The sequence below is a fragment of the Pan paniscus genome, chromosome 4 (genome assembly GCF_029289425.2).
Source record: "Pan paniscus chromosome 4, NHGRI_mPanPan1-v2.0_pri, whole genome shotgun sequence".
NCBI lineage: Eukaryota > Metazoa > Chordata > Mammalia > Primates > Hominidae > Pan > Pan paniscus.
The window spans coordinates 63123578-63151044 of NC_073253.2; the positions used below are offsets into that span (position 1 = coordinate 63123578).

Genomic DNA, 27467 nt, shown 5'->3' on the forward strand with positions numbered 1-27467 from the left:
ATATAAAAAAAATCAAATGCCAATTTGCCACTTAACTAGAAGTTACCAAATATTTTCCCCAAAGAATAGCAGAATGAAGATAACTAGTGGACTGGAACAAATTTTTCAAAGCAAAATAAGAAAAAATTAGTATCCTGTGTTACTACCTGAGCTCCAGTTGCTATTTCATCAGCAGCTTCATTCATTACTCCCAGGGTTTGAAAAGCAAACACACACAGCTCCCGTTCACATACAGTAGGCTACAAAAGAAAAAGGAATCAATCACAAAACTTTTTTCCAACTCTCAATATCAAAATTAAATTCACGACATTTCACATAATAAATAGAAAATGCAAAGTTTTAGTGTTTTTTAAAAAGGAAATCATACCATTTTAATATGAAATAAATTCTTAAATTTAGGTAACAATTAGTAAAGAGTCATTTACTAATATAGAGTAAAAAATATTATAAAAAAGATCCTTTTCAGTTAGTTTTAGACACACTCAGAAAAATTTAGCAGTAAAAATATCCTTAAATAGGAAAATTTATCTCTCGTGCTTTCATACACATTTGCACATGAGATGCACAGAAAATGTAAATACCTAAGCTGGTGATATAACAATAATGAGCTTAAATATGAAAGCTGTATAAAACAAACATATAAAGGAGAATTCCACTTTTTCCTGGGAAATTTTGTTTGAAAAAAAACAAAAAAAAATAGCATGATTCTGTTTACTTGCTACTCAGCTCTTGAAAGACTCGTTTTGTTGCAAACGAAACGGTTATTGACTTCTATAACCTCATGAAGTCAACAGCACTGAAATATACACTCTGCAATTACTTTGGAAGAGCTCTCATCTTTCAAATCTAATACAGTGTCATTCCTCTGATTTATCTTATCTCCCAAGTTACATTGCATTAGGTAGCTGATGAAGCCTAACACGATGCAATCCACGGTGCCTCTGCACAGCAGACAAAAGGCATTTGTTAGTGCCACTGCTCCTACGCTCACTTCTTTCAGAGGCCAACTTGGTCTTCTGCTTAACCAGTGGGGATGTATGGCCCCATTCTGAACATCATTTATGTTCAGTATTGGCCCATATGCATGGCTTTATAGACAGAAAGCCTGTCCAAATACAAAGCTTTCTGGTTGACTTTGCTCCAAAAAGAATTTTAGGGAAAAAAAATGAATCTATATATTTCCTTTGTCAGACTTAAAAGTGCATTTGATTCCATTTTCAGAAACTTCAGAACCATGAGAGGAAGTAGAGAAAGTTCTTCATCCAGATTCAAGCTATACACACTCTGCAATATATATTTAGATATACATAGAGCAAACTGTTCAATTTCAACAACTTTTCCTTTAACTTGAGTGTTTACTTTTAATCTTCTCCAATTTTTTTGTGTATCTATATGTTTATATGCTTAACACTCAATTTTCCCCATGGATATTATATTGCTTCTTTTGTTCATTTTCTGGGGCTTAGAGCATGGTATGATATAAGAGTGGCAACCACTTACTGCATATTTACGATAGTGTCAAATGCTATTCTGGTGCTTCAATACAATGAAACAGTACATAAACAAGAATCCAAGGAGAAGATAAACCTTAGATATCATAAAAGGCCTTGGGAATTTATTCTTTTATCAACTACTGAGGAAGTAAACAGTGACACAAAGGGCACTTTGTTTTTAACAATACTCTTTTAGAATAACCATCACTTTTATATGATTAAAATCCATCAATCTCAAAGGCTCATTTACTGACATGAGTTATGACTAGTTTTTATCTGAACCTTGAACTATGCTTACTTTGCGAACATCTAAATACGTATATTTGTGTGTGTGTGTGTGTGTGTGCGTGTACATATACACACACATTCCAGGGACTATAACAATAGACATTGCTTTTTCAGTACCAAATTGTGTATCTCAAAATAATAAGAGCTATTTATGACAAACCCACAGCAAGTATCATACTGAAGGGCAAAAACTGGAAGCATTCCCTTTGAAAACTGGCACAAGACAGGGATGCCCTCTCTCACCACTCCTATTTAACATAGTGTTGGAAGTTCTGGCCAGGGCAATCAGGCAGGAGAAAGAAATAAAGGGTATCCAATTAGGAAAAGAGGAAGTCAAATTGTCCCTGTTTGCAGATGACATGGTTGTATATTTAGAAAACCCCATCGTCTCAGCCCAAAATCTCCTTAAGCTGATAAGCAACTTCAGCAAAGTCTCAGGATACACAATCAATGTGCAAAAATCACAAGCATTCTTATACACCAATAACAGACAAACAGAGAGCCAAATCATGAGTGAACTCCATTCACAATTGCTTCAAAGAGAATAAAATACCTAGGAATCCAACTTACAAGGGATGTGAAGGACCTCTTCAAGGAGAACTACAAACCACTGCTCAACGAAATAAAAGAGGATACAAACAAATGGAAGAACATCCCATGCTCATGGATAGGAAGAATCAATATCGTGAAAATAGCCATACTGCCCAAGGTAATTTATAGATTCAATGTCATCCCCATCAAGCTACCAATGACTTTCTTCACAGAATTGGAAAAAACTACTTTAAAGTTCACATGGAACCAAAAAAGAGCCCACATTGTTAAGACAATCCTAAGCTAAAAGAACAAGCTGGAGGCATCATGCTACCTGACTTCAAACTACACTACAAGGCTACAGTAACCAAAACAGCATGGTACTGGTACCAAAACAGAGATATAGACCAATGGAACAGAACAGAGCCCTCAGAAATAATACCACACATCTACGACCATCTGATCTTTGACAAACCTGACAAAAACAAGAAATAGGGAAAGGATTCCTTATTTAATAAATGGTGCTGGGAAAACTGGCTAGCCATATTTAGAAAGCTGAAACTGGATCCCTTCCTTACACCTTATACAAAAATTCATTCAAGATGGATTAAAGACTTAAATGCTACACCTAAAACCATAAAAACCCTAGAAGAAAACCTAGGCAATACAATTCAGGACATAGGCACAGGCAAGGACTTCATGTCTAAAACACCAAAAGCAATGGCAACAAAAGCCAAAATTGACAAATGGGATCTAATGAAACTAAAGAGCTTCTGCACAGCAAAAGAAACTACCATCAGAGTGAACAAGTAACCTACAGAATGGGAGAAAATTTTTGCAATCTACCCATCTGACAAAGGGCTAATATCCAGAATCTACAAAGAACTTAAACAAACTTACAAGAAAAAATCAAACAACCCCAACAAAAAGTGGGCGAAGGATATGAACAGACACTTTTCAAAAGAAGACATTTATGCAGCCAAAAGACACATGAAAAAATGCTCATCATCACTGGTCATCAGAGAAATGCAAATCAAAACCACAATGAGATACCATCTCACACCAGTTAGAATGGCGATCATTAAAAAGTCAGGAAACAACAGGTGCTGGAGAGGATGTGAAGAAACTGGAATGTTTTTACTCTGTTGGTGGGAGTGTAAACTAGTTTAACCACTGTGGAAGACAGTGTGGCGATTCCTCTAGCATCTGGATGGAACTGGAAATACCATTTGACTCAGCGATCCCATTACTGGGCATATACCCAAAGGATTATAAATCATGCGACTCTAAAGACACATGCACATGTATGTTTATTGCAGCACTATTCACAATAGCAAAGACTTGGAACCAACCCAAATGTCCATCAATGACAGACTGGATTAAGAAAACGTGACACATATACACCATGGAATACTGTTCAGCCATAAAAAAGGATGAGTTCATGTCCTTTGTAGCAACATGGATGAAGCTGGAAATCATCATCCTGAGCAAACTATCGCAAAGACAGAAAACCAAACACCGTGTGTTCTCACTCATAGGTGGGAATTGAACAATGAGAACACTTGGACACAGAGTGGGGAACATCACACACCAGGGCTTGTTGCAGGGTGGAGGATGGGGGAGGGATAGCATTAGGAGATATACCTAACGTAGATGATGAGTTAATGGGTGCAGCAAACCAACATGGCACATGTATACATAGGTAACAAACCTGCACTTCGTGCACATGTACTCTAGAACTTAAAGAATAAAAAAAAAAACACCCAATGGAAATAAAATGAAATAAAATATCTTACTACGCGAGATTGAAATTTCAAGTAATTTTCAATCCAGGAAAAATTTCAAAGAAAAGGAAAAATGCGATAGACACAGTTATTATAAATCTCTATCAACACACTTTGTCACCAATCCCAGGTATTCATGTGTCATTCTGACTTTGTCGCAAATGATTTTTGGCAATTTCACCGAGACCTCTCTATTTCCTATCACGAATAAAAAACAAGCAAAATTTCAGTGCTTATTATAAAGCCTTTTTCTGCATTTCTGTTTCAATGCCCCCCAACCCCGGTCTGTTTATATTCCAACCTTGAAAGTTCTAAATCAACTTTATTGACTTGTCAACTGACTCATTATTTTAAATAAAACACCTGCATTCCTCAGGATGAAGCTATGATTTGATTACTTTATGGAAACACTTTTCTTTCCTGTATGTTTTTGGTTTAAAAGTAACCCTCTTCCATACTCAAGTGAATAAGGCAGATTTCTAGGTATATTCTGCTACTCCAATAGTTTGAAGAAGGAAATCAGACAGAAATCAGGCACCCTAGAAAATCTGCTTTTTGGAAACAAAAACCAAAACACTTTGCCATCATACTAAAAAACGAGAAGTAAAAGTAAGGAATACGTTCTTATAAAAATAATTTTATCTTTCCTTTTTAACACAGCAACTACAAACGTCATAATGTGATTAATTTATATACCATACACCATACTAAGTAAATGCTAGTAAATTTTTAAAATAACGATTCTGTATCTCTTGCTCATTTTTACTAGAAGGTTCAAGTAGTATTTAAGATGTAAGACGTAAATGACTTTAGTTTTGAGGTGTTTGTATATTTATTTTTTGTAGAGTAGTAATTCTCCCTTTTCCCTGTTTATTCACACTTTATTTCCGAGAAGTTCAAAGTGTCAACACAAGATACTGCACTAAAAGAAAGTTCTCAAATTACATTAAGTGATTAGATGTCTCTTTCGCTCACAGAAGGAACATCTTATTCAAGGAAGAGAAACTGAATCACTCCCTTAAAGACACACAAGTAGTTATATTGTGGGCTAGCCTTATTCTATTCCCACCCAATCCTCCACCCTGACAAATTCTATGACTATGTTATTTACACAGAATGTGCTAGCATCAATTCAAAATGCACATAGTCATTTTAAGAGCTATTACCAGTTAAGTGTATTGCCATGTTTTATTGTACATAATTTAATACAAAGTATGTATGCCTAAATAAAACTAAATGTTATATTACTTATTAATTCATTCTGAGTTCACAAAAAGACTATTAGTCCCAATTTGTAAAATACTACCTATTCTTAATATTATATTATATTGCCTGGAAGCAATTAACCACTCTAATTTAGATTGTAAAACCATAGCAAGTCCCTCTATTATCAACACGTACATATTTGCTATAAAATATTCATTAGGCACGATTTAAAAGCATGAGGAATGTATTTATATATGTCCCTAAAATAAGATATATTTTAGAAGTTTTCAACTAAAATGAAAACATTTTTAACGTTATTTGAATCAAAGCAATTTAAATGTGATCAACAAAAACATGTTTCAAAAAATGTTTTAAGCCCTGAAGAATATTTTAGAACCTAATTGTATTTTAAGAAATTTATGTTTTCCATGAATTTAAATTACCCTCTACTGGTAATAGAAATAATACAACTCTAAGAATCTAGCTATGTATTTATGTAGAGAAAAGCATGGTGTAGATGAGTGGTTTTCAAATATTTTTGCCATGGTCTTTTTGTTTCAACAAAATATTTCACATAAGTCCAATATACAAAACAGATAAAAGTGGAGCTTGTTCCTGTTGGAGCACATGTGTACAGCTCATTTTTCCTATCTATAAAATGGGAATAAAAATAATATCTAGCTCTCAAGTTGATAAAAATACCAAGTGAGATAAGGTTTAAAAAATATCCTTGAGGTATGGAAAGCTGTTTAAGTATTAATATAAGGGAACCTGGAGAAGCTAGCTCTACTGCCTTAACTCAATGTGTATACAAAGATAAGTATTTAATAAAAAATAGTTTTCTTTGAAGCATATTATGAAGTAGCATTTTGATTTGTATATCCACTGTTTAAAACTATTGCCGTGATTTTTCTTACTAAAAATGAAATAAGCAGAGTAAATATAAATTCCTGTTTAAAAACTGGTATTGAAAAAATGCAAGAATAATTATATGAATATCTTCTAGAACTACAAACTTAGAAGCCTTTAATTCTCTGTATTTACAGTTTTATAGTCAATGCTTTGGGTTCTGTTTGTGGTCAAGACACACATTCAGGGTGAGGAAAGGTGTACTGTTCATTAAGAGAGAGAGAATCCCATAGCAATTAAGGCAGACCCACAGTAAGATACAGGATCAGGTCTAATTAGGCTTAAACATGCAGTAGTCTCTATTTGTCTCATAAAACTAAAGATGTTATTTGAGTATTAAAACTAATTTCTATTCAGTTTGGATTTTTTTTTAAACCATGTTTTTGAACTAAAAGTTTTTTGGCATAATTATTATTTTAGTTAGTATTTCAGAAGTTGATATCTGAACTTCCATGTTGAAGGTTAGGGGAGGGTTTTAATAGGTTGTGCTTTTTCATCCATTCTTCAAATATTAAAGTCAGGTCTAAATACAAGCAGACCTACTCATTTTACTCTTAGAAGGTAAAATGGGACATACCTAGGTTTATCCTCATGCTCAGTTTCTCATCAATTTTCATGGGAATGTCTTTGTGAAAGAAAACAGAATCAAATCTTGGGACTCCCAAACTCACCATGCCAAAGGGAAAGTTAAGTTTGGGAACTGAGTCAGGCCATACTGCTTTCCTTTTGTTCCCAAACGGATAGCTGTAATTTCACAGCTCCGTGTCATAGCCTCACCCATGAGACAGGTTTCCACAACAACAGAAGGTCACACATCTCCCCAGATGGCCTCCCTCACAAGGAAATTCCCTGAAGCCCCCAAATCTTTCAGGAGACATACCCACTGTAAACTAGCCCTAAAACCAAGTTCTGCTGAATCTCATCCTGACAATGTCAATTATTAGCTTATCTTCACAGGGCGAGAGCAAGGACCAAGACCAGAGACATCCTTGTGCCTACCCTGTGATTAATACGTAACTTTTTCCTCTACTCCCTCTTTTCACATATAAAATGTAGATTTACTGAGGCTAATCAGAACCTCATAAGAATGTAACCATTTGCCTCACTGCCTGCCTTTCCTCTTCTTCCCTCCTGCTTGCTCTTTCCCCTTTAAATACTGAAGTTCCCAAAATCCCTTTTGGAAAAGGGTCACAGACACGTTTTTGATCTCCCTGGATCTCCCATCCTCAACCGTGGCTAAATAAATCTTTATCGACTGAGACCTGCCTCAGTCATTTTTTGGTTAACACCTAAAACTGGACCAAATTATAACTGGGTGTTCTTAATTTCACTTGGAAAATAAGAACCTTAGTTACAAACATCTGCTTAATGCCGGATACACAAAAATATAGATTCTCAGGTTTCTCAGTTGGCTTTGCTTCAGTAAGAATGAGCATTACTCTAAGTGGGTGACAGACATGTGCAAACATATTTGGGAATCAGCAGACTGGAATCTCATGCCTTGTCAAACCACTCAGAGCAAGTAATCCAGGACATTTCACATGATAGGAGAAGAGAATGAGATCATAATTCTCATATCACATGTTGATGTGGGAAATGAGAAAGTCTATTAATCAAGGACACATAGAACGATTGCCAAGTATCAAAGACAGAAGCCCAGCTTTGCAGGAACTGTTATTCACATAACCACATGGTTTTCTCTAGCAGAGTTCAGCAGTTCACACCATTATACCAATCCACGATTGAGGTGATTAAGGTGAGTATAACAGAAAAGGGCATTAGGAATTTAGAGGCTGATAAAACTGGCATTTCTGACAATAAGTCCTTGTTTTATTGTTTTTCAAAAACAACCTGAAGACACAAACTACATTTAAAAAGCATCTCTAAAACAATTTGCTGCATTAACACTCTAGTTGATTCCACAATGGAGAGAACTATGCGTTTGGTTTTGGTTTGGTTTTGTGATGAGAGTATAAATGACACTTTTAAATTGAAAATCCAGGACTTCCTGAACAATTCTTGTGATGTTAATGTGAGCGTTATGCAGATGCAAAATGTTATGTGTCAGGACTCAAATCTGAGAGTGACATTTATAATTTTTGTAAACAAAAGCGAAGAAGGAGCAGCAGGGAGTTTCTAAGTAAGTAAGTAGTTTAGTTCCCTGTATTGCAGAGAGTGCGACATGCTAACCTAGACCTCTGAATGGAGTGACAGATAGTATAAAAGCAGTGACTAAAATTTTAGGACTTTTGGAGAATAAAGGTTAAAGAGGATTTATGTCATCTAAAAAACAATCAGGCTTAAAGAAAAAAAAAACATGGGACAGTCTAACTTTGGAAAGCGAGATCTAACAAATGCAAATGTAATAAAATAGAATAGGCATAGAATTCTATAGAAACCTGAGTTTTATTTAACCTGTTTAATCACCAGTGGGTTATAACTTACACTCTTTATGTCTCTGAGACTTACTACAGACTGTAATGTGTCAGATGGGCTCAATAATGGTCAATGAATCAGTTAATTGGTTAATATCCCATAAGAAATTATATATTATTTTTATACATTACTCTTGAATTTACAGCAAAATATATTGCAATGTAAATACAAGTAAGATATAGAAAAAAATTAGTGGGACCAACTTAGGTAAAATATCTGTTTCACAGAATCAAGAGATAGTTCTTCCTGTGTCTATCTCTCTTCCTTTCAAAATGAAAAGTTTCTTTAATTTTCATTTCCTCATCTGATTTCCTATGTCACTTATCTTACTATTTAAGAAAGTTTTCTGATTTCCTTAGGTATCAGTCTGCATCACAGCAACAATAAACCATCTGATAATCATCCGTATTTATTTAGAAAATGTTTTCTCTCTTGCTTATAAAAAAGCACGGCCACTTTTAGAAAAATATAGCAATATTTATTGCTGCAGATATAGATAAAGTCAAACAAAATTTGGAGTGAGACACCAAGAATACTAATAGTAACTAGTATTTCCACTACTTACTATAGGAATGAATTGCCCACAATTAAACCACAAACAGTGAACTCCCAACAATGTATGTGGTACATTTCCAGAACATAAATGTAGTCAATTCAAGTCCACAAGTCAAGAGTAGGAACCTCTGCCTGGTGCCATTCTGTCAGTATTAGAATCCTATCTCTATTACTTACTAGCACAGTAACACTGAACAAATTACTATTTTTCTCACCATAAAGTGAGAATAGTAATAATATATACCTCAGAGAGTTATTAAGAGGATTACACTTGAAAATCCACATAAAGAACTGTGAACACCCAGATCACATAAAAAACATGCAAAAAGCATTTACTTTTGATAACATTACTATTATCTTTTGTGGTAGAAACGGCAATGCTATGGAACAAGCAATAGATCAATATCAACAGGTGAGTACTGACAAAGTGAAAACATAGCATCTAAGTGGGGCAGGTTGAGATGACCAGAGAAATCCCCCTATTCTCATCATAAGGACACATTTCCCTGTAACAAATGGAAATGACAAAATTGCAGTTATTTCATAATTAAATGCTGATTTAGTTGATTTTGGTTTCAGAATAACATATCTCTGAGAGAAAAGTTGACTGGCAAAAAAATAGTACACGGATTGTTTCCCTTAAGCAAATAAAATAAAATATCTGACAGATGATTGTGTTCTTAAATGGCTACAAGACATGTTTTTTAAAAGTATAAATCTTGAAATACAAAAAAGTTCTAATAAAATTATTGCTTTCCAAGTTTTGTGTTTTATCTTTTCAAACATATATTCCAAAAGGCAAGACAGGTTTCTTTTAAAAAGTGTAACAGAATCTAGCATGGTGCCTTCTACTTATCAAATATTAAATTAAATGTTTGTGATGCAGTTTTAAAGTCAGAGAGAATTAGGTTCAAAGCCAAACTTCTACCTATATTGTCCGGGTGGTGTTGAACAAACTGCTTAACCTCTATAAATCTTAGTCTCCCTATTTGCAGCATGAAAGCAAAAGTACCTAAACCACAAGAGTTGTGTGATGATCAAATAAAAAAATAATAGGCCAAATATCTACCCACAGTGCCTGGCACACAACCCTCAATAACCTCCTTTCTTCTGTTAACTATGATAGATATTAGCTCAATCATTATTTTCATATTTATCTATATTTTATTATTTCTTAACTCAAAAGCTGGACCTTGAATACTATGCAGATATGGCACAATGAACTTGCTTGTTTAAAACTTTGAAATAAGGAATGATATCAGCAAAAAAGCTGAGTGAGGAACCCAAACTTCCACCTCTCTATAAAATCTTTAAAAGAAACTGGCAAAAATGGCCTGAGTCAACTCTTTTGGTATTCTGGAAATTAATTTTAAAACTTGCAGCAACCCAAGGAGTACTTACTCAGGATCAACAGCTGAATCTTGGTAAGAACCGTAAAACTTGTGACATTTAACCTTCTTTCCATTTTGGAAAAAAAAAAAAAAGCTGCAGCTCGTTGTCAGCACTTATTTAACTCTACGTAAACGCACTCTTTGAGGCTGAAGCAAATCTGATTTTCAATCAATGTGAAAATAAAATATAAAAACTGTTCTCGGAGCTATTTCTAAACAGAACTAACATCAGAATCGTCTGAATCATTAGAATCCTCTATTTCTGAAAAATCAGATTCATCAAATGAATCTTCAGTCAACCGCTGTTCTAGAACAATGTTAACATTACGTGTACAAATGTTGTATTTTCTAGGATTTGACATGTTCAGTGATCAGGAATTACTACTATATTTTGTAAATGGAAATACCACTACTAAAACCAAAATGCTATAAGTAGAATGATGTATTTTGTTTCCAAAGTAGATATACTAGAGCCATGCAGAAATAATAATAAAAGCGACAGATTTCATGGCAAAGTTATCTCCAGGTAAACACTGTAGCCGCAAGTGCTGCTGGCAAGTATTGTTGGGGCAAATGGGAAAAGGGTTAAATTTACCCTAATCCAATCTTCCATTCGCCAGCTCAGTGGCAGCCTTAAAAACAATGCCCTGTATTTCCAATAATAGAGGGAGCAGAACGGAACTGATTCACAAATAGCTGTCTGATAGTTCTCTGGAAGACACGCTGAAAACACTTGTCTTTATTTCTGCCTGACTTGGAACTCACTCAGTACTAAACCATTACCTGGAGTGGGGATTGAAAACATTTACAGTAAGCGTTTTAGTTGTGTGAGGCAACAGATAACAACTGAGGCAAACAACAGAATAATCAAAAAGCTTAGAAGAAAGGATTGGGAAAAGAGATGTCCACAAGGACTATGAAAAACTCACATATATTTCTGGAAATCCAGAAGGCCATATGCTTGCCCATGACTGTGTGCATGCCCAAGAAAGACTTTAGAAGGCCTTAAATCTCACCTCTGGCTGATCTTAACACTCTGTACAAGCAGGAATGAAGGCTAAGGACTGCCAAAACAGTTTGGCGAGATCTAAATCCCAGAGTTCCAGCATTATTGTATTTAAAATGTCTAGTTTTCAATAAAAAAATAAAAAAGGCATGCAAAGAAATAAGAAAGTAAGACCTATTCACAGGGTAAAAAGCAACTAATAGGAAGGGGCCCAAGGAAAGCATAGATGTTAAATTTACTAGACACAAACTTTAAACTGGCTATACTTAAAACATTCAAGAGCTAAAGAATATCATATCTAAATAAATGAAGAAAAGACAATGTCAACAGAGAGTATCAATTTATAGAATTTATAAAAATAAACTCTGGAGTTGAAAAGTACAATTACTGAAATAAAAAATCAGATTTGAGCAGGCAGAAAAAAGAATCAGTGAACTTGAAGATAGGTCCATTGAGATTAACTAATCTAAGGAAGAGGAAGAATACTAAAATGAAAAAAAATGAACAAAGTGTAAGAGATCTATGGGGTACCATCAAGCATACAAACATACAGATAATGGAAATTCCAGAAGGAAAGAGGAGAGAAAAATTGCAAGAGGAATATTTGAATAAATATGGCTTAAAACATCTCAAATTCATTAGAAAAAAATTAATCTACACTTCCAAGAAACCCAATTAACTCCAAATAGGATAAATTTAAAGAGGCACTTAGACACATCAAAATCCAGACGCCAAAAACCAAAGACAAAGAAGAAATCTCGAAATCAGCGAGAGAAGCAATTCATCACATAACAAGGAATCCTCAACAGGAAAACAGGTCATTTTTCATGGGAAACCACAAATACCCAAAGGCAGCAGGATGACATACTCAAAATGCTGAAAACAGCACAAATCCTCCTCCATCACACACAGAAATTTCCAACCATGAATTCTATACCCAGCATAACTATCCTTCAAACAATAAAGGAGAAATTAAAACACTCCCAGGTAAAAACCAAGAGTTCATCATTTGCAGAGATTTCCCACAGGAATTAATGAAGGGAGTTCTTCAGATTAAAATGGAAAGGACACTACATAGTCCACATAAAGAGATAAAGAGCTTGGGTAAAGATAAACATGCATACAGGTAAATACAAAGGACTGCACACAAATATATATATTTTTAAATTTTAAACATAGATATAATACATTGATACATTTGACTTTGATTTTTTTTCCTGATTTTTTCTGGTTTGGAAAACAACTGCATAAAGCAATAATCATAAATTTATGTTGATGGGCACATAATATAAAGATATAACTTACATATTTATATATAACAGCATTTACACGTACTTCCACTCTGGGAGTGGAGTTGAAACTATGTAGGAGCAAAGTTTTTATATATTATTAAGGCTGGGTACAGTGGCTCATGCTTATAATCTCAGTACTTCGGGAGAAGGGAGAATCATTTGAGGCCAGGACTTCAAGACTAGCCTGCTCAACATAGTGAAACCCCATCTCTACAAAAAACTTTTTTAAACATTAGCCAGGCATAGTGGCTTGTGCCTGCAGTCCTGGTTACTTGCGAGGGTGATGCAAGCAGGAAGATCACTTAAGCCCAGAAGTTGGAGGCTTCAGTGAGCTATGATCAGCACCACTGTACTCCGGTCTAGAGGACAGAGCAAGATCTGTCTCTTATTAAAAAAAAATCAAGTTGGTATTAATCCAAACTAGATTTTTAGAAATTAGGATGTTAATTGTAATCCCTAGAGCAATCACTAAGAAAACAAACTGAAAAGCTACAACATGGGAATTAAAATGGTACACTAGAAAATACCTATTAAACACACAAAAGAAGGCAGTAAGGGAGAAGCAGAGGAACAAAATAGACATAATACAAATAGAAAATGAATAGCAAAATACCAGAAGTCTTTCCTTATTAGTAATTATGTTTAAGTAAAAAGATTAGCAAGGATTTAAAACCAAGATCAACAATTTGCTATCAACAAGAGATTCACTTTAGTTTTAAAGACATTAATAGGATAAAAACATAAGCATGAAAAAAGATATTCCATGCAAATAATAACCAATAGAGAGCTGCAGTGGTTACACTAATCAGACAAAATAGACTTGAAGACAAAAATTGCTATTAGAGACAAAGAAGAACATGAAAAAAGAGTCAGAACATCAAGAAGATAAAACACTTATAAACATATACGTATCCAGCAATAGATTTCCCAAAATACATGAATCAAATATTGAAAGAACTGAAGGTAAAAACAATTCAACAATAATAGTCAGAGCCTTCAATACCCCCACTTTCATAATGGTAACAAAGAATAAATGAATTTGAAAGAGAAAATAGAGAAATTCAATGAAACGAAGAATCTGTTCTTTGAAAAGGTAACTAAAATCCACAAGCCTGTAGCAGGACTGACAGAGAGATGATACAAATGTTCAACATCAGGAATGAAACAAAGAGTATCACTAAAACTCTGCAGACATCAAAAGGATAATAAGAGAATACTAATAAATTACTCACATAAATTTGACATCTGAGACAAAACGGACCAATTCCTCTAAAAGCACAAACTATCACATTTCACCCAAAATAAAATAGATAATTTGAGGCCTAGCATGGTGGCTCACGCCTGTAATCCCATCACTTTGGAAGGCCGAGGCGGGCGGATCACCTGAGGTCAGGAGTTTGAGACCAGACTGACCAACACGAAGAAACCCCGTCTCTAATAAAAACACAAAATTAGCCGGGTGTGGTGGTGCATGCCTGTAATCCCAGCTACTCGGAGGCTGAGGCAGGAGAATCGCTTGAACCCGGGAGGCAGAGGTTGCAGTGAGCCGAGATCATGCCAGGGCAACAAAAGCAAAACTCCATCTCAAAAAAATATATATATAATTTGGATAGCCCTATAACTAATAAAGAAATTGAATTCATAAATTAAAATTTTTTCACCAGGTGTGATGGCTCACACCTGTAATCCTAACACTTTGAGAGGCTAAGGCAGGAGGATTCCTTGAGCCCAGGAGTTCAAGACCAGCCTTGGCAACATGGTGACACCCCATTTCTACAAAAAATTTTAAAAATTAGCTGGGCATGGTGGCATGTACCTGTAGTCCCACCTACTCAGGAGGCTGAGGTGGGAGAATCACTTAAGGCCAGAAGGTTGAGGTTGCAGTGAGCCATGTTTGCACCACTGCACTCCAACATGAGTGACAGAGTAAGACCCCTGTTTCAAAAAAAAAAAAAAAAAAAATCTAAAACAGAAATCTCCAGGCCCAGATAATTGTTAGTGCATATCAAAAAATCAGTGTAATACATCATATTAATAGCATAAAAGAAAAACATAGTAATATCAAGATACATAGAAAAACAAAAACCAACAAAAATGCTTTCATGATTATAAAACCACCTAACAACTAGGACTAGAAGGGGATTTTTCTCAACCTGGTAAGTGGCATCTATGAAAAATCCCCAACAAACAGTGAAAGGCTGAACATTTTCCCCCTAAATCACAAGATAAAAATTTCTTTTCTTGCCACTTCTAATCAGGCTTGTATTGAAGTTCTAGTCAAGCACATTAGATAAGGAAAAGTAATAAAAGGCATCCTGATTAAAAAGGAAAAAGTGAAACTCTATTTGCAAGAGACATAATTTTATATAGAGAAACAAAGAATCCAAAAATAACTTAATAGAGCTAATAAATAAGTTCAGCAATGTTGCAGTATAAAAGATTAACATGCAAAAATAACTTCTATTTCTATATAATAGCAAAGAACGTTCTGAAAATGGAATAAAGCAACTTAATTTACAGTAACATCAAAAATAATAAAATGCTTAAAAACAAACTTATCCAAGGAAGTGTAAGACTTGAATGCTGAAAACTACAAAATAGCATTGAAATAAAATTTTAAAAGCCCAAATAAATAAAACGATCTGGTGTACATGAATTGGAAAGATTAATATTGTTAAGATGATGTCTTGGTCTATTCCGGCTGCTGTAATCGAATACCATAGACTGGGTGGCTTATAACAACAAATATTTATTTCTCACAGTTTTGAAGGCTGGGAAGATAAAGATGTCAGGAGATTCAGTGCCTGATGAGGGCCCATCTGCTGATTCATAGACCAGAGTGACAGTAAGGCCACAAATTGATCTTCTTGCTGTGTCCTTTCATGGTAGAGGAGTGAGAGAGCTCTTTGTGCTCTATTACAAAGGCACTATTCCTGCTCATGAGGGCACCACCCTCATGACCTAATCGCCTTCCAAACAACCCATCTCCTAACACCATCACATGGGAGTTAGGATTTCAATGTATGAATTCTGGGAGGAACACATCCAGTCTATAGCCAATGGCAACAGTCTTCAAACCGATTTACAATTCCAATGCAACCCTATCAAAATTCCAACTGCCTTTTTGCAGAAATGGACAAATGAACCACAGAACTGATAGAGAAATGCAAGAGACCCCAAACAGTCAATGCAATCTTATAAAACACAAACAAAGGATTTCTGCCTCTTGATTTCAAACTTACTATAAAGCAACATTAATCAAGACAATGTGGTACTGGCCTAAGGACAGACATGCAGATCAGTGGAAAAAGACTTGAGAGTCCAGAAGTAAACCAAAACATCTATAGTCAAATAATTTTCAACGAGGGTGCCAAGATCATTCAGTAGAGAAAAAATAGTCTTTTCAAAGAATGGTGCTGAGACAACTGGGTATCTACATGCAAAAGAATGACTTTGGACCCCAACATAACACCATATACAAAAATTAACTCAAAAAGTATTGTGACTTAAATGTAAGACATAAATCGTGAAATTCTTAGAGGGAAACATAAGTGCACTGTGTGACTTTGAATTAGGCAATTACTTTTTAGACGCAACATCAAAAACACAAGTAACAAAAGAAAAAATTGATAAATAAGACTTCATCAAAATTAAAAACTTGTGTGTGTCAAAGATTACCTTTAAAAAATAAAATGACAAACTACAAAATAGAAGAAAATAATTGCAAATCATATATGTGGTAAGGATAAAGTATTCAGAATACATAAAGAACTCTTACAACTCATGAATAAGAATACAAATAACCCAATTTAAAAATATGAAAAGGATTTAAATAGGCATTTCTCCAAAGACATGCAAATGGCCAATAAGCACATGAAAAGATGCTCAAAATTTTTTAGCAGAAAATCAAAATATTTTAGTATCTTTTAGTCAGTCATCAGGGAAGTGCATAAGAAAACCACAATAAGAAACTGCTTCGGCCGGGTGCGGTGGCTCAGGCCAGGCGCGGTGGCTCACGCCTGTAATTCCAACACTTTGGGAGGCCGAGGCTGGTGGATCACAAGGTCAGGAGATCGAGACCATCCTGGCCAACACAGTGAAACCCTGTCTCTACTAAAAAAATACAAAAAATCACCCGGGCGTGGTGGCGGGCGCCTGTAGTCCCAGCTACTCGGGAGGCTGAGGCAGGAGAATGGCATGAACCCAGAAGGCGGAGCTTGCAGTGAGCCGAGATCGCGCCACTGCACTCCAGCCTGGGTGACAGAGCGAGACTCTGTCTCAAAAAAAAAAAAGAAACCGCTTCACACATACTAGCATGGCTATAATTATTAAAAATAATAATAAATAGAGAATAATACGTGGGGAAGATGTATAGAGACTGTAACTGTCATACATTGCCAGTGGAAATGTAAAATTATGCAGCCACTGTTGAAACAGGTTTGGCTGTTCCTCAAAAAGTTAAACAGAGTTAACATATGTTCTAGCAATTCCATCGACTGATGACTGGATAAACAAATGTGGTATATGCATAAAATGTATATTATTCTGCCATAAAAAGAAATAAAAGTACTGACATATGCTATATGGATGGGCCTTGAAAACATTATAATAAGTGAAAGAAGTCAGAAACAAAAGCCCACATACTGTACAATTCCATTCATATCAAATATCCAGAATGACCAAATCCATAGAAACAGAAAACAGGTTCATAATTGCCAGGGGATGACAGGAGGCGGAAATTGGGAGTGACTGGTAACAGAATATTTCTTTTGGGGATAATGGAAATTCCATTTTCTGGAATTAAATAGCTGTAATGGTTATATAATATTGTGAATATATGAAAAACCACTGAATTGTATACTTTAAGTAGTGACTTATAAGTTATATTTTAGCAATAAAAATTCCAAAAAAAATCATTTTAAAATTGAATCGTTCTCTCCAAAATGCACGTATACACTGATTCTTATTTTCATACTCCTTTGATAATATCCCAAATGTGTCAGGATGCTAGCATCTTTGGAAATCTTTATTCTGATCCTCTCTCTACTACTGTGTACCTCTTTTAACTGGCATAGGACCAAGACTCTCCTCTCACATATTCAGCATCTTAAATTGTGGAGTTTTGAAGGGACACTGCCTAAGCATCCTTGTCATATAACCTTGTAAACACTGGTTCTTCAAAATTCCACAATTTAAGATGCTTAACGTTGATATAGGTGTAGATGGATAAATAGCTGTTAGATAAACATATGTAAAAAATATAATAAGAAACATTTTCCTAATATCAAACTAACTGCTCTTTCACAGGCTACTTTAGAAGTAATACTAATTCATTTTGTCAAAATTATATGTAAATAATTTGCTCAATAAAGAGTATTTGCTTTCAACTGCATTTATTTACTTATTTTTATATTTCAAATCTTTTCTATATTTCTATATTCTAAACCAACACTAACATTCTATCAGCAAGAACTTACCCTAAGCATAGGGCCATTTTGAAACACATGTGGCTCATCACAAACCACACAATATTCATTTAGTACAGGGATCCGCTGTTCAGCAAACTCAATTGTCTGAATAAAACAGCAAGGAAAAATAATTAAGACAAGCTCATAAATGATTTAAAAACCCAGTAAGAACTAAAATATTTGTACAATGGGTAGAGTTTTGGCTCATACCTGCACCAGGAAGCCACGGTCTCGTACTGGAATGCATTTTGCACCATTTGGCTATAAAAAGCAAAGTAAAAAAAAATGATAATTTTTTTAAATGTAAAAATGTATAAATTACAGCCTTTTACTCTTTGCAATAGTGAATACAAAAGTGATCTAAGATCACATGAAATATGAATTGAGTCACTGATGACATCAAAATTAAAAACTTTTTTATTCACTCTGTTATAAATACCCTTTCTACCATTACTAATGCAATTTTTGCCTACAGTAAATGAACAGCACTCTTAGCTGCTGATCTTCTAGCAAAAATTACTGGCATCTTTACATGATCACAAAAACTCATTTGCCTGTTACTAATCAGCAAATGCTCATACCTCTTCATTAGGAGACTTCAGTCTTATTTTACAATCAGATACAATTATTCCTCCAAAGAAATATTAGACAGCTACTGAAAGTGTCATAACAGAAAACTATGAATTATGCTTAGCCATATCAGAGGTTATTAAGGCATTTTCTTTCACAGAATGTCTGAAATGATCTTTCTTGGATGAAGCTAACATGGGAAACATTCCACTGTGCAGTTTTTCTACATTATTTACTCTATGTCCTTAAAACGTATGTTTGAGTAGGAATGGGCTTCTAGGATGCTCATGTGAAATTGTCAACACACTCAACTTTTCAGAAAATAAATATACAGTATAGTTTATAATTTAATTTTAGAAATAAACCTATATAAGAATAACATTACTTTCCTGAAACAGATCTTATTTTTTTCAATTTCATCTCTTGCTGAGTGTTTACACATTAATGGTTAGAGCTAAACACACACCCCCAACATACACACATATATATTTAGCAAAAGGAAACAAAACTTTTCATCAACTATTTTGAATATGTTAATAATATACATAAGATAGGTCTATGAATTTATCACTAGCATGAACTTGGCTATCATGCCAATCATGCTAGTGATAAATTTTGTGTAAGAGTTACTCTTGATAAATAGCATCAAAAGGACTTAAATTATTAAAGTCATCTTCTGGTCCCATGTCCCCCAAAAACGGCTACAGCATAAAGTGACTTCAGTATAAAATGGACACTAAGAACAACTTTAAGTGAGGCTCTGGGATAAAGTGGTAAATGTTGCCTCTCTCCACAGGTAAAAACATGCATGGGCAGAGTGCTCTTATATATAATTGAAAGGGAATTATTCTCAATTTAACCACAAGAAAAATGTGGTCCTCCACCACTCATGTGAGAAGACCAGAGATTAGATACACCTACTTAATGAAACATTAAAATTATATGCTTATTTAATAAGTAAGGGCTTTGTGAATCCAATGCGTTTCCTTCTGTTTTTAGTAGCATTTGTTACTATGACAAGAATTTGAACTGGACTTCAAGTGAATAGCTACATTTATTTTTTTTCAGAACCAAAGCTTACATTTCATTGCCAGTTGCAAATGTATGGGATGCAAAACAATATCCAAAAAGATTTTTAAAAAACAGTAAATTAAAACAAAGTTTTGCTTCTTTTCTCCACCAGATCTTATAAGAAAAAAAAAATTCTACTGCACCTTAGCTAACATTTAAGAACTCAAGATGAAAATATTTACGCACAGCAAGCTGAGAAGATGAAGATGAAGATGGTGTTAGGATACCAATAAGCCCTGAGGTAAGAGAGAGCCTCCTGCCCTCTGCGTTAGGTTCCTTGAAAAGCTCAGTTTTGGATGACTTGGGGGCACTGGAGTAGGACTTGCTGAGCAATTTGTGATTTTTCAGTCCATACAATTCTTCCATTCTGAGATTACTAGAGTAAGACCTGCTTAACAGTTTATGGGGCTTCAAGTTTGTGTTGTGCTCACATCGTGGATCTCCAGAACAAGATCGAGTCAATAGTTTATGCGACTTTAGAGTTAGGCATTCCTCTGACTTAACAGCTGCAGGGCAAGGACGGTTCAAAAGTTTGTGCGATTTAATTGCTGTCATAGCCTGCTCCGCCCTGGGATCGCTGGACAAGGAGCGGCCAAAGGTCCTGTGTGACTTTGTGACACACACATCATCAGTCTTGACTGTGCTGGAACAAGTCCTCCGCAGCAGCTTATGCGTTTTGGAGATTCCGTCCTGCTCAGATTTCAGTTTGGATTTGCTTTTGCCACAACCAGGGGGAGGATAACTTGGCGACCTTCAAAATTGAACAACAATTACTACAGGCAAATCACAGGTACATCAGACCATGAAGAAAGCTTGTCATGCTCAAACTCGACTGTGCTAATAAATATTCTACCACCTCATTTTAATATAGCCTACCCAGTCAAAACTGAAATCAAAGGTATGTGCAGAATGATCACAGGACTTGAATCCCATTTTTCCTGAAAAGCAAAAAAAAGGTTCTAAGATTTTTTTTCCCTCCTATCTATCCCAAAGCCCTATAATGAAACTAATTTTGGTAGGAAAAACTCTAGGTGATTAGAAAGCAAAGAATGTAATTTTAGCAAATGTAACCAATGTTAAATAAATATTAATAAAAACTCTAAACATAGAAATGAATATGTTTTTGATGGAATGCATCTAACTCAGTCTTTTCTTAGAGGTTATAAAGAAAATAAACAGATGCCAACACTATAGAAAGAATGCTGTAAGCATGAACTACATCACACACTCAGCATTTAGTAAGACAATGACGAAGTTGCCTGTTACCAACCTGCGCAAAGTAGAAAATAAATGCAGGGGAGACTTCACTTTCTTCTCTGACAACTTTTTATTGTGCAGGCAATTGGATTTTTCTTTGCTCTGTTTCCACTGCTGTGTAACAAATGTCTGCATGATTCTGTCAATCCAAAGGTAATTCTGTTATCACCATTCCAAGGCAATTTCAATTAATGTTACTGTATTTATTATGTAGAAAATGCATTTATCAAATAAATGCAAACACACAGAAATCAGTGAGATGCTAATTTATAATCATACAAGATTTTTCATATGTAGGAAAGCATCATATAGCAAATTAGCAGATTTGCTATAATAATTCAAATGATAGAATAAAGATATAAAGAGAATTATAAAGACGGCCTTCAGGATCAACAACTTGAGCTGAAGTGGCAAAAAAATCTAAATTTTTTTTGGTGCTAGAAAATCAATTTTTAAGAAAATTTTTGTTACTAATTATAATGCTATTTATTAAGATAGAAGTAAAGCCATTTTCTTTTTACTTGACTTGCTTCTATATCTTCTTCATGAAAAGGAAAGCAAAGCTATAAAATCATACATAAAAAGAAAACACGCAGAACTGGCTCTACGTAGAAATATGTGGTCAGCAAATTATATCTTCAACACAGCCTATTCACCTTTGAAGATACTACACTAAATTTTAAAAACTGGGTATCCTTAAGTTTGTTTAGTTAATATCATAAGGCAGAATGTTGGTAACTCCTAATGTCGATATTTTCTATGTCAAAATCATTCCATCAGTGCTTTATGGTAAAGAATTCTGGAATGCCAACTGTGGACTTGGACACAGTGTTCTTATTTGGGAAAGGTCCTGGGCTTGGATGGCTTCTCTGTATCTCCATTTTCCACATGGCAGTGGCCCTCAACACTAATACTTAAGTAGACATGAAATTTTACAATTAAACATCAAGCATGCAATAAATTAAATGTGTTTCTTTTTCTTCAAAAATAACTTCAGGATTGTCTGTTTTTCACGCTCTTTTCAGTTATTTCTAACACATTGCTTTGGGATCAGGAAAATGATACCAATATTTGTTTCCCACTTACAATATGTCACAGAGTAAAACAGAAATGTTATATGCACATTTTTGCCTCTAATTTTCAGAGTACCCCAGCAAGTAGCTGTTATTCCACACATTTCACAAATAAGAGAACGAAATCTGCCCAAGTTAGCATAGATACAAGTGACAGAGTAGTAGTACGTATATTATCAAATATGGGTTTTGATATGTATAACACATGCTATTCAAAAGGGACAGATGTGACTCTTAGCACAACGCCAGTTACTAAGTTCTCAGGATCCTTCAGGTCTTAACAAACTAACTCAGATCGCCAGAAAGTATATCACTTAGGCTTTTTTCTGCTAGTTTTGATAAATTCAGAAGAATAAACAGTTACATACTCAATTATTTTGGGGCCCTTTTAGCAGTGGAAGTGGTGAGAAAAGGGGAATAAAACTTCAATAAGTGATGCCATGATTCCAAATTCACAGTAAATTCGCTCAGTCAGCACGAGAAACATTTTATTCATGTTTGAATTTTTTTTTACCCAAAATTTCAGCAGGATTTAAATGTAATAATAAGATCATCATTTCTCCCTGTACCTAATTTGAAATTTCCACTGACACAACCCTTTGTATTAAGCAGATTTTCTTCCCATAAAAAATTGCTACTCCTGTGCACCATTCTTTAAGAAAGATGGCAAGTGCTTGCCTAATCTTGATAAGCTAAGTGGAACAAAAAAACAAACAGGTCAAAATGGCTAAAAATTTTCCCACTTATATATTACATTAGGATTCAAAGTGTGATTCAACATCTAAAATCAGTAATTCTTAAACTTGAATACCCAGGTACCTAGTTGTTCTTGGATGCAAAAGAAATTGTTTTCTAAAAGACATTCAATGTTGTGTTTAATTTCAGGGGTAATCTGGAGTATACATATGAACACATTTGGTATAACAACCACCTCCTTATAATAGAGAACCATGAAGGGACTTCAGTATTTACATTTGAGTTTGTGTTTACTATTGTGCTGGCACCAAAAGGAACTACTACCATTGCCAGTGATTGGCTGATGGTAGGGAAAAAAAGAAAAAAATTTCAAGGTAAAGTATACATTTGCATCGCGTCAAGAGCAGATGATATCACAGCCAACTATGTGAACAAAGGTTCCAGGGCAGTGGACAAAAGCAAGTACATAGGGATGACATCATACTGTTTTACATGTTGATTTCAAAAAACTATGCACTACAGCAGTCAGTATTATATTCTAATTGTGGTGGTGAAACAGCTTTAGCAAAATAATATCATAAACCAAGTTAATGGTATTAATTTGAATTTCAAGTATTTTATTTTGATTCGCACTTTTAAGTTGTAAATTGAATTTCGTTTTACAAATGTGGAGCTCTACATACAAAAAATTTATACCTAATTTTATGTTGCACATAAATTTAAGGGAAAACTGAAGATCTGCGATATTTTCCCCCCTTAAACACAACTAAGGTTTGATCAGTGCAGACTCAACATAAAGTCATACAAAAGTCGAAGATTATTTCCATTGTCTGTGATATGCTGAGCCTTTGAATGATAGGATACCCTATACAAGACCAATCACTATATCTGTGATATCTGTGTCAGGTCAGCCATGAGAAAATACATAAATATTTTTTCTTTTAGGCTATTTTGACTTCACATTCTCTCAATATTCATTCAATGCCAAACACATATTCCATGTCTCATCTCAAGCAAAGGAATATCTAGGATTATATGAGAGGCAGATTAGTTTATGCGTTGTAAGTACTGATTTGGAGTCAAATTCTGACTCTATCACTTTCTCGCTGCGTGACCGTGAACAAGCTGCTCAACCTCTCTGGGCTTCAGTTTCAACATCTAGGAAATATGAGAGTAACAAGGCCTGTTTCATAGAGTTGTTGTAAAGATTAAATGTCTTATTATATGTTAAACACTTAGAATAGTGCATGACATATAATACATACTGCATAAGCATTTGCTGTTGCTATTGTTGATAAAATTATTCTGCTGTCTGAAATCACCAGAAAAAAATTTTCCTGTGAAAAAGTTATTCAGTAAATAAGAGTGTCTTCTATTTACTGAAAACCAACTGATAACAAGGGGCCTAGATTCTAAATTTGCCTTCCTAACTTGCTGTATGTTTCTAAGAAAATAACCTCCTTATATTTAGTTTCTTTTTATAAATTATTGTGAGGATGAAATTAGATTGCTAAAATTATGGGATTTTAGGCTGGCAGTGACCTTAAGGATCACAGCCAAATCTAATTATTTATAATTAGGGAAACAAACATATCAGACCAAAATTTCTCAAGGATCATAAAAAAATTCTAATCTATATTAACAAACTTTCCACATAGCTAATATTTATCCCTAAAAGCAAGTAACTCTTTGAAAACATTAATCACTCGGATAGGGATATTAATTAAATATGTTATATATGTTACTAGGTACTTAAACAGTGAAAAAGGCACATAGCTTTCTTTAATTTCTCAGAGTTGGGATTATATACATGATTTCTTTTGCTGAGCCTATGTAATGTACCCAGAAGCCACTAAGGGTAGAAAGCTATTTATTCCTAGACCTGTGTACTTTTGTAAATCTTATCTTATTTTGATCAGCTCCATGCCACTTAAAAATAAAAGTTTGTAAGTGGCTTGCAAAAGTACACAAAGTAGAACAGTATAAAAACAAGGGAGGAAATTGAGTGAGGAAAAAAAATCATAGTATAAAAAAAATGTGTCAAGGTGAAATGGTACCCAACTTGCATAATGCCATCCATGCTCATCATGGAGGCAGGCTCCATGCTCATCTCCAAGACATGCAGGATATGGGCACAATGCAGGAAACAAAATCCAATCACAAAAACACAACCAAGTGTCCTGGGAAAACATACCTGACCCTAGAATGGAAAACTGAGAAAATTTATCCTGTGAGTCCTTATAAGAGAACACTACATTATATAATATGCTAAACACACATTGTAAATTAAATTTAGTTTTAGAGAGGCAGAATTCTAAACATTAAGGGTTTATTATCTAATTTTATATTTGCATATCTTTGAACTCAACACTGGGAATTTATAAGAATGTTTTTTCCTTTCAAATGTGGTAGGCACACAACTCACATTTGAGTAGTACTGCCTCGATTTAAGTCATAAAAACTTGAGAAAATTCTAGAGCTCTGTAATACGTACAAAATCCTAGATATCATATATGTGGCTTCCTACATCAGGCAAAATGACCTCAGTAAGTTCTCTATTTCATATATCAAATATAGTTTCAATATGTTTTCCCTTAGAATATTGCTCAGTAGAAGTCCACATATGATGCCAAATTTAAATTCATTAAAATAAAAGTGATCATATAGACTGCATCATTATGAAAGGCCTAAACCAGGCTTTAAGCATACAATTATCTAATGGTCTTTCTTGACAAATTTACATTTAAGCTAAATTTGCAGATTTGGAAGAATAATCCTCTAGGAATTCTCCATAAACACAAATTCTCAAAGCTGATAGAAGTTAATGTTTATATTCTGACCATGGCGAACTGAGGTACGTGCCTAAATTTTAAAATTCAGTTCAAATGGGGTGGCTTTATGTCTTCGTATGAAATCAAGGCTCATCTAGACTCTATGTCCAAAGAGAAAGCTGTATTCCCTCTGTGTGGAAGGCTGGCGAAGGAGACCATGTGGATGGCATCATTATTTTCTTCAGGGAAAACCACAACAAGCCCTCTGGATGCATACCAAAACACAGGCCAGTGGGTCCCAAAGTTCTGTGCCTTAGATCACATCAGTGATCTTCTGATTTTAGAAAAATTTGAGAGTCAATTCTTGTGTCTGTAATTTATCAGTGTTCTCTATTTACTTCTAAGATGCATTTTTTTTTCTTTCTAGTGCCATTGTATCCTGGCTCTATCAGTGTTTTCTTTTACTGTTTTTTAAAAATAGATATTTATATAAAATAGACTTAAAGATCATAAAACAAAATCAAGGTCCACACAGGAAATAAAGTGTTTAGTTAAAAAACCAATGTTTCAAAGCGGTAGGAATGGCAATTAGGGATAGTGCAGGAGTCCAGGGCCGGTGGCTGCTAAACTGATACCACCTCTGGGCCCCAAGGAATGAGCAGTGGAAGCCCTCAATAGAGCCCAGTAAGAGAGAAAGTCATGTACACGTTGCAGCCTGGAGCAGAGCAGCAGGCTTCAGTGGAAGGACTGGTCGGCTCAGGATGACCTCCTAGGAAGGAAACCAGAGCAGTAAGTACTTCCATCTTACTCTCCTTCCTGCCTCCACTGGTCATGTTAGGGACTCAGAGCCTGTGTCCACACAGGTCAGCCTCTCCAGGTAGAGAGCAGGGTGCTGGAGGAAAGAGAGTGGATCTTGGATAGCAACAGAAGGACTCTGGCCCAGGTGGAAAACTGAGCCCTGCTAATAAATTATCAACGCAGCTCTTAGCATCATGATGATTTCCTCTCTTGAGGGACTTGCTTCAAAAAGTTCTTATTGAATAGAAGGTTTTCATTTGTTTGTTTTAATGAACAAAATGAGAACTCAGTTCTCTTTAGCAGAAATTTATTTTTTGCACTTTAGCAAACTTACTTTTTCAGCTGATGTCCCAATCCAAATCGCTCTTTTGTGGAAATCTGAAAGACATCAACAGTGGGCACTGGAAAGGAAAAAGGATCACAGTCACATATTGACTTGAAACTGAAACTCAACCATCAGCCAGAAAAAGGTTGAAATCGCATTATATATGTGCATATACATATACACATTTAAAAACAGTGTACATGCAGTCCTAAACAATGCTATTTATGCTATATGCACATAGGAGATTATTGGTCATTATACATTAATGTATAATATATATTATACATTATATTGTATACATTATACATTATATTGTATAATATATAATACATTATATTGTATACATTATACATTATATTGTATAATAATATACAGTATAATGTATAATAATATATATTATACATTAATATATTATATATTAATGTATAATATATGTAAATGTAAGAAAGAATGATCTTCAAAGTAAGCAACAGCTGAACTGGCCACATGTAGGACAGTTAGTGCATTATTTTTTAAGTGGAAGAAAGACAACATGTTTGCATCTACA

At 34.7% G+C, this 27467-nt stretch overlaps 1 protein-coding gene across 7 annotated transcripts in view; it reads right to left on the bottom strand.

Annotated features, from left to right (window-relative positions):
• The window catches only part of PARP8 (poly(ADP-ribose) polymerase family member 8), a 188165-nt gene that overhangs the window by 36951 nt on the left and 123747 nt on the right, over positions 1-27467 (bottom strand). For all 7 annotated transcript variants that reach the window (XM_055112394.2, XM_063604478.1, XM_055112393.2 and 4 more), the window contains 6 exons: positions 26930-26996; positions 21271-21396; positions 20187-20751; positions 18570-18620; positions 18369-18464; positions 147-239 (listed from right to left, as the gene is read on the bottom strand). In XM_055112394.2, coding sequence (XP_054968369.1) covers positions 147-239; positions 18369-18464; positions 18570-18620; positions 20187-20751; positions 21271-21396; positions 26930-26996 — 998 coding nt within the window. The remainder of the gene's footprint in view (positions 1-146; positions 240-18368; positions 18465-18569; positions 18621-20186; positions 20752-21270; positions 21397-26929; positions 26997-27467) is intronic.